The sequence below is a fragment of the Silurus aristotelis genome, assembly GCF_946808225.1.
Source record: "Silurus aristotelis genome assembly, chromosome: 19".
In the NCBI taxonomy this organism is placed as follows: Eukaryota; Metazoa; Chordata; class Actinopteri; order Siluriformes; family Siluridae; genus Silurus; species Silurus aristotelis.
The window spans coordinates 12,002,218-12,015,481 of NC_139592.1; the positions used below are offsets into that span (position 1 = coordinate 12,002,218).

The 13,264-nt window shown below is 35.4% G+C and overlaps 1 protein-coding gene across 1 annotated transcript; it reads left to right on the forward strand.

Annotated features, from left to right (window-relative positions):
- The first annotated feature begins 4,354 nt into the window (after positions 1 to 4,354).
- ttll9 (tubulin tyrosine ligase-like family, member 9) lies at positions 4,355 to 12,876 on the forward strand. The gene is made up of 14 exons (XM_083570212.1): positions 4,355 to 4,443; positions 4,568 to 4,614; positions 5,560 to 5,652; positions 5,783 to 5,894; positions 6,022 to 6,207; positions 6,414 to 6,482; positions 6,654 to 6,744; positions 6,921 to 6,961; positions 7,120 to 7,207; positions 7,315 to 7,373; positions 7,634 to 7,830; positions 12,038 to 12,151; positions 12,362 to 12,486; positions 12,699 to 12,876. The coding sequence occupies exons 1-14, from the start codon at positions 4,429 to 4,431 to the stop codon at positions 12,779 to 12,781; spliced, it is 1,320 nt and encodes a 439-aa protein (XP_083426338.1). The 5' UTR covers positions 4,355 to 4,428; the 3' UTR covers positions 12,782 to 12,876.
- The last annotated feature ends 388 nt before the right edge of the window (positions 12,877 to 13,264 follow it).

A 13,264-nucleotide genomic window follows, 5' to 3' on the forward strand; every position in this document is an offset into this window, starting at 1 on the left:
GCCGAAAAAAAACATAAAAAAAAAACACTGGGCAAGATGCAAAAACAGAATATCTAAACATCACATAGACTTATAAATCCAGGTAAAGGCACACTAAGTGTTACTCGCCAAGGAGTCTTTGCTGCAATCCTATATTCAAACTGATTGGCCATAACATTGAAACCATCTGCATGCTATTGCATAAGTCTTTACCTTCTTGCAATTGTGCATACTGGTGCCGTCTATTTCCCAGATAAACACAAGCACACAGCCTTTCAAATGTAAAAGAAAACACGATTTATCAAACCAGGCCATCTTCTTTATTTGGTCTATGGTCCAGTTCTGCTAACTACATGCCCATTGTAACAAAAGACAGGGGTCAACATGAGCACTGTGACAATTCTGCACCATATGTTGTTCTGCAGCATACGCTGTGTGTTCTGATATGTTTGTATCATAGGCAACATTAACTTTTTTTTGCAATTCGTGCTTCAGTTACTTTTTGATAGTAATGAACCAGACTGGTGATCTTAAAAACAATCTGAAAGCCTGTGGTGTGCAATGGGGATATTGCAGTGTGTGGTTTCATGTGTGGAGGCCATGATGTGTTTTGGGAAGTGGAGTTTTTGCTGGTAACCCTGTTAAAATCAGAAGTACTGTCTACACCTGTTTAATATGACTAGAAACATAGGTACAAAACAAGATGTCAGTCACACACACACAAATAATGGCATTTGCTACAAACTGCTACTTTAGTTCTATGCTTTACATACTGTAGCAAAACATACTGTAGCATTAAATGCACATTTTTACAGGTCTTTAATAGTGGCATTTAAATACACTGCAATAAATGACATGATTCAAAACATTAATCTCTCCCTGAATGTCAACGGACAAAAACGATGATTGTCGACTTCATATTTACCAAAGCTCCTCATTGCCTGATATTGATCAATAGTACAGTAGTTAAAACAATGCTGAACTTAACATCCCTTGGTCTTTACATCTCCCATGGTCCGACAGCATCACTGAACACTAATTCCTTAGTAAAGAATGCCCAACAGCACCTTTATTTTCTTAAAAGGCTGAAGAGGCAGCATGACCCCTCCATCCTCCATGAATTGCACAGATGTGTCTTTGACATTGTAGTCTTCAACTGCTTCACCAACTGATGGTGAAAATCAGTTGAGCCTTCCTGCCTCAGAGGATATATATACCATCTGGAGGGGCCTATCTCAACCATCCTACTGCTGATTTCAATATTACCAATCTGAAGAGAGAATAAGTATTCAGACCATAACATCTAGACTTGGGAACAGCTTCTTTCCACAAGCAGTCAGACTTCGGAACAACCCCACCACTAGACTTAAAAGTGTACTGGCTTAAAGTTTCTTAAAACTTATGATAGTTTGGTCTCCATGTTTATTTAATGTTACAATTCCAGAGTAAGCTGGTGAGTTGTGGCACTCTTAGAAACAAAATAACCTCAGAAAGCAAAGATACTGTATGTAATTGGAAAGGTCCAGTGGTGGACAGGGTGGTGTTCCCACACAACTTATGGTATGTACGTTATTTTCATCTGCTTAAAAAAGCTGTATTAGGGCCCTGCCATATGCCATTGTTTTTCAATTTTCTTCAGTTTTCTGCTATCACATTTTCTTTCTACACAGACACTGTCTTGTAGTAAGTAGGAAGAAGGAAATCCCATAAATAATTTGAGCATGTTTATCAAAGAGATTGAACCAAAGTGTCTACATATCTAAATCACCAAAAGGTATAACTATTACAAATCTTAATTGTGTGAGTTTCAATCTTCATAGGTTTTAAGGGTTAAGCCAAATGATTAATTTTTAAGGCATGAGTGTTACTTGGCTTTTAGTGACTGGAGTGAAAAATGTTTACGTTTTAATTTGAGTTAAACAAAAACTTTTTCCTATTTTGTAAGACTTTCTGGTTCACTACTATGTTTGTAAGCATACGGTTAAATATCACATGTCAAGCTCTTGGTGAATCAAACGCTCCAGTTGGACTTTCGGTGCTGGAGGTTCGGTGCTGTACATTCACAATCAAGAATGACATGTTTTCTGTGAAAATGTGAAGATTTTTTCAGGTAAATGATATATGAAATATAGTATAAAAAGTATATGAAATGATATATTTAATATACTGCACTACTATTCTACATATTTCATATTAAATGTTTTATTTTAATAAAATGCCAGAGGCAGACAGTGAAGCCTTTGGAGATCTTTCAGTTTAGAGACCCCATTGCATCTGAAATGTCTTTTTGACTGACCTGCTCTCCCATGGTTTAGTTGACCTTTTTTTCAGCAGAAGAAAATTCTGATGGCTGTCCATTCTTAAATGGACAGGACCTGAACCTGTAATTTGAGCCCTGGAACATGTAATAGACTGTCATTATTTCAAGTGCGCTGAAGTGTTCCAGGAAAATGTGAGCCCCAGAATTTCCAGATTTTTTTTTTTTACATGAAAAATCTAAAGAGAATACTAAACACACTTTCAAAGTGCATAATTGAGTTTTTCAAGAAACTTTAATGTCGTTTTTGTTCAATAAAACTTCTCCACCTTTCAATCATGAAAATGTATTTGTGGGGGAATTGTTTTTTTGTTTGTTTTTTGTTTTTTTTACACTGCTTGAGAATGACAGTCAGTTATATATGAAACTCTTCCATTTGAACAAAATATTAATAGACCTTAAATATTGTATTGTTAACTGGAAATTAACACATATTTCTAACATTCCTAATTTTCTTTCCAAAAACGTATAAACAGTTTAACAGGCTGCATTAAATTAAATATAAAAATATGAACATTTACATAAATATTCTATGTAAGGAAATTAGAACTGAATTGGAAATGAATTGACATTTTTTGAGCATCCTTGTGATGTTTCTGTACCTTGTATAGAAAAAAGTTAACATGGTGAAATTAATTTAAGGGGGCTGCTCATGAGCTGAATAATTTCATTCCTGTGGTGAAGCTTCATGCTGTGGGGATGTCTTTCAAGAGCAGAGATAAAAATGGATAAAAGTACAAAGCTTAAGAAAAGGTTCACATGAAAGTGAATTGAAACACAGCCAACATGCAGAAGTGGCTTTGGGACAAATCTTCATTGTTCTTTATGGTCTCAGAAAGACAGTAGACTTTGCAGGATCTGCAATGGGAATTGGAGAAAACTTGTTGTGCCAAAATGTAACCATCTTAATCACTGCCTGAAGATCATCAACAAAATACTGAGGAAAAGATCTGAATAGTTTTGCAATTGCTCTCAGTTCTTTTTTTATATATTGTACGTTACATGTGGGGAAACATAAAACATTTTAAATAAAAAATAAAAAAGCCTGAATATGCAATTATATATATATATCACTGCTGCAATAATTGTCTTGACAAATATCTAATTAGCAGTGGTCCTTTCGTAGATTTTGATTTAGAATTATTTTTTTAATTTATAATTAATATCCAGTAAAGCCTGCATCATGCCCCCTCTACAACAGTTATAAACTAAAGATTTTGTCTCCATCTAGTGGTAGTGGTGAGTGCACACATGTAAATTCATTCATGTAAATCAGAGGTACCCAAACGTTTTCCTATGAAGACCCAAAAAATCTAAATGGGCTGAAAATAAATGATGATTTATACCAAATATTGTTTTAAAATGCAAATATTCTTATTTATGGCATAGCATCCAAATCAATAGATAGATACTATAAGCGCAAAGATGAAGTGCAGGATTAGAAATAAAAACGAATAATCTGTGAATACAGTAGAAGATATAAAATAATTCTAATTCTGAAATCGTTTATTTATTTATTTGTTTGTTTGTTTGTTTATTAAAGGCGGCTGCTGCGAGAAGGCGTGTCTACTAGGCGTCATGTTAAAGACGTTTTCAAGATACAAATATACAGCACATTCTCAGAAAACATAATTACTTTATTCTGTAAATAAAGTAGGAGAACTACTTTTCGTATTATTTGCTTGTTTGTTTGTTATACAGGCGCCGACTTCCGCTTAATGACTTCAGCATCTCGGTATCATGATCCCATATTCGGCTCAAGTCCAAAAAAAAAAAATTATAATATCAGGGGTATGAGAAATATATATATATATTTTTTATTATTATTATTAATATTAATATTTTATTATTATTATTATTATTATTATTATTATTTATTTATTTATTTTTGTTTGTTTTTTGTTTTTAGAAATATTCACAGCAGAGATGAAGATCCGATTCATCCTCGGCTCAGACTCAGTGCTCATTACTCCGCCCCATACAGTGCTTATTACACGATAATGGGCGTGGCTATTTGTTTCGTCACACCCCCGGATTGCTTGTCGTTTGTTGTTGCTGTGACAACGGAACGCCTGCCATTAAAGCAAGGTGGCGCAGACATTTGGTAGAAGCTTCGAAACAAACCAAGCCATATGTGGAAAAACAAAGTAAGTTAGTTAATTAGGATTCATTTTACACACTTACATGGTATTTTTATTAGGTTTATTAGATTTTTCTCCAACTAAATGTTTATCTTCAAAGTTACTAAAGCAAACGTGTCATTGTCTGCAGGCAGTAGGGTACAGGGGTGTTTCCACTTACCAGAAGAGAAGAGAAGGGTGAGTGTGTTTATGCTTACAGACTGGAAAGCATTATATTATTTCTGTCTATCTATTCTTTCTATCTATTTGTTTAAAGTTTGGGCTCAGATTGTCACATCACAATACTGCCAAATCAGAAATATGTAAGGTATCGCAAGGATCATATAAAAAAAAAATGTGCATCATACAAAAATGGGAACAGATTTGTGTGGGATATGCAAGTCATCCTGTGAACACAGGCCTGGAGGAAAGAATACACCCTGGATGGGTCTGCCTTGGCAGTAAGAAGAAATCCATGTGAACACAGAAAGAACAGAGTCGGTTCTTGCTGTGAAGCACAGAAAAGCAAAACTAGTGCACTAAAATAAAGCTTGCGTCATTTGTCTTTAAGATGACGACAAGATACCACAAATTTGGCTGCAGGTAGAAAACACGGTATTGTTCCACAAACTCCTGATGTGTGAATTCTAACCTGAGTCAGTGTGTTTTGGGAAATGCTGACATGATGCTGATAGAATAAAGGTTTTGGGACATTTTGCTTGTAACTGAAGCTTTGTCTATTTTAATTCAATTTTATTTAAATAGCAATTTTAACAATGACATTGTCCCAAAGCAGTTTTACAAAAATAAATAGAATGTGACCAGAGATTTTAGCATGATCTATTAGTCCCTAATAGTAAAACTCCCTGAGATGATATATTGCAGAAACCTTAAATGCAAAAATGCAAAAATGTTCATTACAGTAGACCTAAACCATTGTAGCAAACTGTTTATATTAATTACAGTCCAAATCATCCTTTATGGTTTTGAGTTTAACCTTCCACAGGATCCACTTGGATGTTTAGGTTGTTCATGTTGTCTCTGTGTGTGTGTGTGTGTGTGTGTGTGTGTGTGTGTGTGTGTGTGTGTGTGTGTGTGTGTGTGTGTGTGAACACTTTATTAAACTTTGGCTTCCCATCACAGAGACTTGAGGAGTTGTGTGCGCTTCAGATGTAGCCTGACCAACACAATCCTGAATGTTCTTCGCCAAAGACCAGGCTGGGTTGAGGTTAAAGAGTGAGTCTTACAAAGTAGTGGTGTGAACCTGTACTTTGAGGCCAAACCACTGAGAATGCTACACTGTGCCATCTAAATCATATGCCTTTAATCTCCACTGAAGCACTTCATTTTTTTCTCAACTATATAGGGATGGAGAATGGGACTTCAACTGGTGTGAGGTGGGGTGGCTCAGAGAGAACTTTGACCGCGCGTACATGGAGGAGCATGTTCGAATCTGTCACTTCCGAAACCACTATGAGGTTAGCATGAGCAGCAATGCTAGTAATAACAACTGATTATCTTTGTTCATTGAAATAGAATGGATGTTTAAGACTGAAAATGCTTTTGTTGAAGCTAATAGTAGTGTTTTTATTTCTTTTTTTGCAGCTGACACGCAAGAACCTGATGGTGAAGAATTTAAAGCGTTATAGAAAAACAGTTGAGCGTGAAGCTGGACAAATTGAGGCAGCTAAATGTGACTTTTTTCCACGTACTTTTGAATTACCTAATGATTACCACCTTTTTGTTGAGGAGTTTAAAAGAAGTCCAGGAAACATCTGGATTATGAAGCCTGTAAGTACCAACAACGCCTTGCATTTCTACACCAAGATACATGTTATTTTACATTGACTGGGGAAAGCATTCTGAAAGAAATTGACTATCATGGTAAACTGAGTGAATGTCATTCACAGCCGAAACATTAAATACTATTTTTTAACTAATTAGATAAGGTGTAAATTTTTGTGAAAAGTTAAAATAGCTTGTATCATCCTATACAGGTGGCTCGCTCACAGGGGAAGGGGATATTTCTTTTTCGAAAACTAAAAGATATCATTGAATGGAGAAAAGTATGAATCACACACACACACACACACACACACACACACACACACACACACACCCATGCACACAAAAACATATACAGTTTGTGTACATAAGAAAAATTATTAGGGACATGCAACAAGGGAAGTTCATTCATTCAGCATTAATAAATTAATAATTTTGTTCTTTTAATCAAGGACAGAATTCGCTCTGAGGAACAAAAAGATGAAGCTCAGGTTGAGACCCACGTGGCCCAACGTTACATTGAGAACCCCTATCTCATAAATGGTGTGTCAGTCAGTTAACATTTCTATATTTTTTAACCTAAATTGCATTGTCATAGCGTTTTAAATATATTTATAGTTATATTAAATATAACTATAGAGTTCCCCTTCAGGAACTCGACCTTCTTTCGGGGAACTAGGGTTACGTTCGTAACCTAGAGATGTTATATTTATTCACAGGCAGAAAATTTGACCTCAGAATCTACGTTCTTGTAACATCAGTAAGTGAACTTCTAGAATTGTGCTTGGTTAAGAAGGATTTATTTACAGCATAAATTGATTTATATATAGTGTGTGTGTGTGTGTGTGTATTTATAGTGTGTATTTATAAAAATAGTATGAAAATTCATACATTAACTCGTATATTATATTTCTATAGTATCTTCCACTCAAGGCTTGGCTGTATAGAGATGGCTTTGCCAGATTCTCCAACACCAGATTCTCCCTCAGCAGTATTGATGATCATTGTATCCTTTCTTTGAGTTGATTCTGTGTTCTGAGTTTGCACATATACAAACATAATTTATAGATATAAAATATCAATGAGCCACCTTTAACTTAAATTTGCAAACAGATGTCCATCTCACTAATGTGGCGATACAGAAAACAGCCCCAGACTATGATCCTGAGAAGGTAAGCAATGTTACAGAATTATGTCATGTATGAATGTATCTTAGTATGTCATGTTACATGTGCTCCATAAAGGAACAAAGTATATGAAACCTGAAAGCATGTTTATAACTATAGAAATATACAGTCTATACATGCACCTTTGCATTTGTTACAGGTGCTGCAAATAGATAAAGGCTACACATACTGCAGGAGAATATACGTTCTATTGGACCTTACTGGCCATGGATAATCTAAATTAATCAGACTTTGTCTGTTTACAGGGTTGCAAATGGCAGATGCAACAGTTGCGACGTTACTTGACTGCAAAGCACGGCAGAGAGACAGTGGAGGCTCTTTTTAAGAACATCGACAACATTTTTATTCGCAGCTTACAGAGTGTGCAGAAGGTCATCATCAATGACAAGCATTGTTTTGAGCTGTACGGATATGACATTTTGCTGGACCGGGATCTTAAGCCGTGAGTACTTCAATTACTACTCCCTTTCACAATTACTTGCATTTATATAACATTATTCTATAATGAAAAACTCATGAACATAAACAACATATATTTTACATATTGAAGTGAACCACTATAATAAATTAACATGCCATTGGGTAGAACCAAAACCACACATCTATAAGGAATGGTTTAGTTGAGGTGGATGCAAGTGTAGGCTTTTTTTTTTATTATATTATATTATATTAGCATATTTTTATATACATTTAACTTTAATTTTCTAGCGGTTTTTCTTTTCTACTGTCTGGAGTCCATATTCATGCTTATCATTTCAGTTTTTTTTTTTTTAAATTGGCATTTAGAAATTTAAGTACTGGCTTCAAATTTGTGAAAATATGATGAAAGAAAAAATGATATACTGTACATACAGTAGATGATGCTGAGAAATTTTATTGCACATGTTGTGGAAAGTTTCTAGTATTATTCTTCTATTACAACTTCAATCCTAAAAAGGTTGTGTATAATGTAACACTGTGTATAATGTAAAAAACAGAATGCAATGATTTGCAAATCTCTTTAAGCCCTGTTTTATTCACAGTAGAACATAGAAAACAACAAATGTTTAAAGTTTTTTTTACCAATTTAATATTTTAATATCACCATATTTATTTAAAAAAAATAATATGGTAAATTTTATTTAATGCCAGAAATACATCAGAAAGCAGAAAATCTGAAACAGGAGAATGCTGGAAATTAAGTGTTATTGATAAGCAGTTTTTTTTGTGTACTTGTGTACCTGTACTGAAGTATTTCTGCTTGAGGAGACTTTTACTTTAACTCAAATAACTTAAAGTCAAATATCTTATTTTTCACTCAGTTACATTTTGCTAAATAAATCGTTTCTTTTTATTAATTAATGGATAAAAACTGTTCTAACACGCAGCAAGCCACTAATCAGGGTAGAGCGTGTTCTGTTTTAAAGTTGTTTTGACTGCCACTTTGTGGTTTTTATTAATAAATTATAGAGGAAAACACTCTTGACTCCTGACCTTATTAAATTTTTTATAGATATCAATCAGTGTTTGACAAATGTATCCCATTCTTTTAATAGACTGCTGTGCTAAGCCTAACATTACATCACATCACATAAACATAAGCAAGAGTCAAAAATGATAATAGAAACATTATAGCCATAATAAATTATAGTACCTTAGATACTTAAGTACATTTGAAGGCAAATACTTTTGTACTTTTACTCAAGTGAATGTTTTTTTTTTTTTACCCAGTGTGTCTCATTGTTCAACATTTTGAACTAATTAGGTTAATTGTCTACAGTCCAGACGTTTCACCATTTGAAAACATTTGGCACATCATGAAATGGAAAACACAACAGAAAAGACACAGGACTGTTAAGCATATATAATTCTGTGTTAGAATCGGACAACATCCGCTCTCAAAACTCCAGCAACTTATCTCCACTGGAAGCTACACAAGTCAAGTCAAGTCAAGTTTATTTGTATAGCGCTTTTCACAACAGACATTGTCTCAAAGCAGCTTTACAGAAAACAACAGTGAAGGTGAATGGTGTGCGTTTGTCCCTGATGAGCAAGCCGTGGCGACAGTGGCAAGGAAAAACTCCCTTGGATGATATGAGGAAGAAATCTTGAGAGGAACCAGACTCAAAGGGGAACCCATCCTCATATGGTTGACATCAAGAGTTTGGTCATAAATCTTTCAACAATACAGAACAATTTGTGATCATCATAGATCCAGCATCAGCTTCTCCATGCCAGGGCCTTTAAACACTCGGCATCTACTTCTCCATGATCATCCATAGGTCCATAATCTTCACGAGGTGGGACGTGACTGGAGCTGGCCAAACCTCAGGATGCCTCGGGATGGGGAGAGAAAGAGAAGCAGTGGAGAGGAATTAGCGTAGCTGCTGTTCATGATATTAACAGCACAAGTTGATAATGTGCATGTAATCATATATTCTGGAGCACAAGGTTGTGATGTGATGTGTGTGATGTGTGTTATGTGTAGGCTTTGCTAAAAAGATATGTTTTTAATCTACACTTAAACTGGGAGAGTGTATCTGAACCCCGAACACTGTCAGGAAGACTATTCCAGAGTTTAGGAGCTAAATGTGAAAATGCTCTACCGCCTTTAGTGGACTTTGCTATTCTAGGAACTACTAGAAGCCCAGAGTTTTGAGATCTCAGGGAGCGTGACGGATTGTAGCGTGTTAAAAGACTGGATAGATACATGGGAGCCAAACCATTTAGTGCTTTATAAGTGAGTAGCAGTAGTTTAAAGTCTATTCGAAACTTAATAGGAAGCCAATGTAGGGACGATAAGATTGGGGTTATATGATCGTGTTTTCTTGACCTAGTAGGAACTCTTGCTGCCGCATTCTGAACTAACTGAAGCTTGTTTATTAATGATGCAGGACATCCACCTAGTAATGCATTACAGTAGTCTATTCTAGAGGTCATAAACGCATGGACGAGCTTCTCTGCATCAGATATAGATAAGATATTTCTTAGCTTAGAAATATTTCTAAGGTGAAAGAAGGCTGATTTTGTAACTTGAGTGATGTGATTTTTAAAAGATAAGTTGCTGTCTAAAATAACTCCCAGGTCTTTTACCATTGAACTAGTAGTTACAGAACAACCGTCTAAATGCAGGCTGAGATGCTGGAGCTTCTGTGTACTATTTTTTGGGCCGATGAGCAAAATCTCCGTTTTATCAGAATTTAATAGCAGAAAGTTATGGGTCATCCAATCTCTTATTTCTTCAACACACTCAGTTATGCGAGCTAATTGAGCTGTATCGCCTGGTTTGGATGAAATATATAGCTGGGTATCATCAGCATAACAATGGAAGCTAATTCCATGCCTTCTAATAATATTTCCTAATGGAAGCATGTATATTGTGAAAAGCAGGGGTCCTAGAACTGACCCTTGTGGCACGCCATAATTTACTAGCATTATCCTGGATAGCTCTCCATTTAAATCTACGAAATGGTAACGATTGGACAGATAGCATTTAAACCAGCTTAATGCCTGTCCCTGAATACCTGAATTCTGTAAGCGATCGAGGAGAAGATCATGATCTATAGTGTCGAATGCAGCACTAAGATCTAGTAAAACTAATAGGGAGATGTAGCCTTGGTCTGAAGCTAAAAACAGGTCATTAGTGATTTTAACTAGAGCAGTTTCTGTGCTATGATGGGGCCTAAAACCTGACTGAAACTCTTCAAAGATATTGTTCTCTTGCAAGTGGTTACATAACTGGGCAGCGACAATCTTTTCTAAAATCTTAGACATAAATGGGAGATTTGAAATTGGTCTGTAATTCGATAGCGTGTTTGGATCCAGATTAGGTTTTTTAATGAGGGGCTTAATAACTGCTAACTTGAGGGATTTAGGGACATGACCTAACGATAGTGAGGAGTTAATAATATTGAGAAGAGGCTCACCAGCTGTATATAACACTTCCTTCAGTAGTTTAGTGGGAATTGGATCTAACTGACATGTTGTTGATTTAGCTTTCATAATAGCATCATACAGCTCTTCCTGTCCTTTACATGTAAAACAGTGTAGTTGTGGGGTTGTAAGTACGATTGTGTCGGGAGATGCTGTCAGAGGTTGAACTGACACAATTGTTTTTCTAATGTTATCTATTTTTTCAGTGAAGAAATTCATAAAGTCTTCACTACTAAACTGTGATGGAACACATTTTTCAGATCCCTGATTTGTTGTTAATTTAGCGACTGTACTGAAAAGGAACCTGGGATTGTTTTTGTTATTTTCTATGAGTTTGCTCAGGTGTTTAGCTCTAGCAGCTTTTAGCGCCTGTCTGTAGCTAAGCATAGTGGTAAACACAGTGGTAAACATTGTGGCAAAAACAAATTGGTACATTTTCTCAGTATAAACTTTTCTATGTTTGATTCTAAATAAAATGTGGGATTTAGGAGATTTGCAAATTCAAGAATTGCATTCTGTTTTGAATTTTCATTTTACACAATACATATTGTATTGTACCTTTAGTGAGGTCAATACATTTACAGAATGTTAATGTTAAGAATTTTCATAGTATTAATACTAATTGTTGTATGAAGGTTCCTCTGCATCTTTATGGCAATTTATTATCTTTTCAACCAATTACTTTTGCAAGATCACCCACATGTAGCTTTTTTAATATTCTGCTTGTCTTTTTGCAGGTGGCTGATTGAAGTGAATGCATCCCCTTCTCTCACTGCCAGCAGTCAAGAGGATTATGAACTGAAGTACAGACTGCTGGAGGACACTTTGCATGTTGTGGACATGGAAGGCTGGTATAATATTTAAACTGTTTAAACATTGAAAATGTAGTAGTGGTAGTATTGTGGTATTATTAGTTGCAAATATTACATGTTTTTCATTGGTTTTACACTAAAGGTTTGAGAAGTCTAGTTATACAACATTAAACCAACCACCTTTTTAACTTTATTAACTATAATTTATATAATACACAGAACCATTCAGACATGTGCTTTTACTCTTAGTCTCAGTGGCAGTGAGAAGCAGGTTGGGGGCTTTGACCTCATGTGGAATGATGGCCCAGTCTACAGGGAAGACGTGAGCTTGGATTCTCTGGGAAGCATCTGCCAAATAACTAACACACATCTAGGTCATTACACATCTAATAGTATCTAACAGTAGTTTAAGAATTGTTGCATGCTTGTAATTGTGCCTTTAGCTTTGTGAGGTGTTAATCTAAATCTAAAATTATTCACTGACAAAATATCTTATTGTATTTCACCCAGTTCTAAGTATTCAGTGTTTCATATATCACTGGCATGAGTTGTGTTAATCTGTATTTTGCTCTCTCTGTTGTAACAGGCTGTGTGAATGATCGGAACAAACAGCTGCAACAGCTCTTGAAGCCACTTCGAAGACAGACAGACAGACAGACAGAAAAATAGATGGATGGATGGATGGATGGATGGATGGATGGATGGATGGATGGATGGATGGATAAATAGATAGATAGATAGATAGATAGATAGATAGATAGATAGATAGATAGATAGATAGATAGATAGATAGATAGATAGATAGATAGATAGATAGATAGATAGATACAGTGAGGAAAATAAGTATTTGAACACCCTGCTATTTTGCAAGTTCTCCCACTTAGAAATCATGGAGGGGTCTGAAATTGTCATCATAGGTGCATGTCCACTGTGAGAGACATAATCTAAAAAAAAAAATCCAGAAATCACAATGTATGATTTTTTAACAATTTATTTGTATGATACAGCTGCAAATAAGTATTTGAACACCTGTCTATCAGCTAGAATTCTGACCCTCAAAGACCTGTTAGTCTGCCTTTAAAATGTCCACCTCCACTACATTTATTATCCTAAATTAGATGCACCTGTTTGAGGTCGTTAGCTGCATAAAGA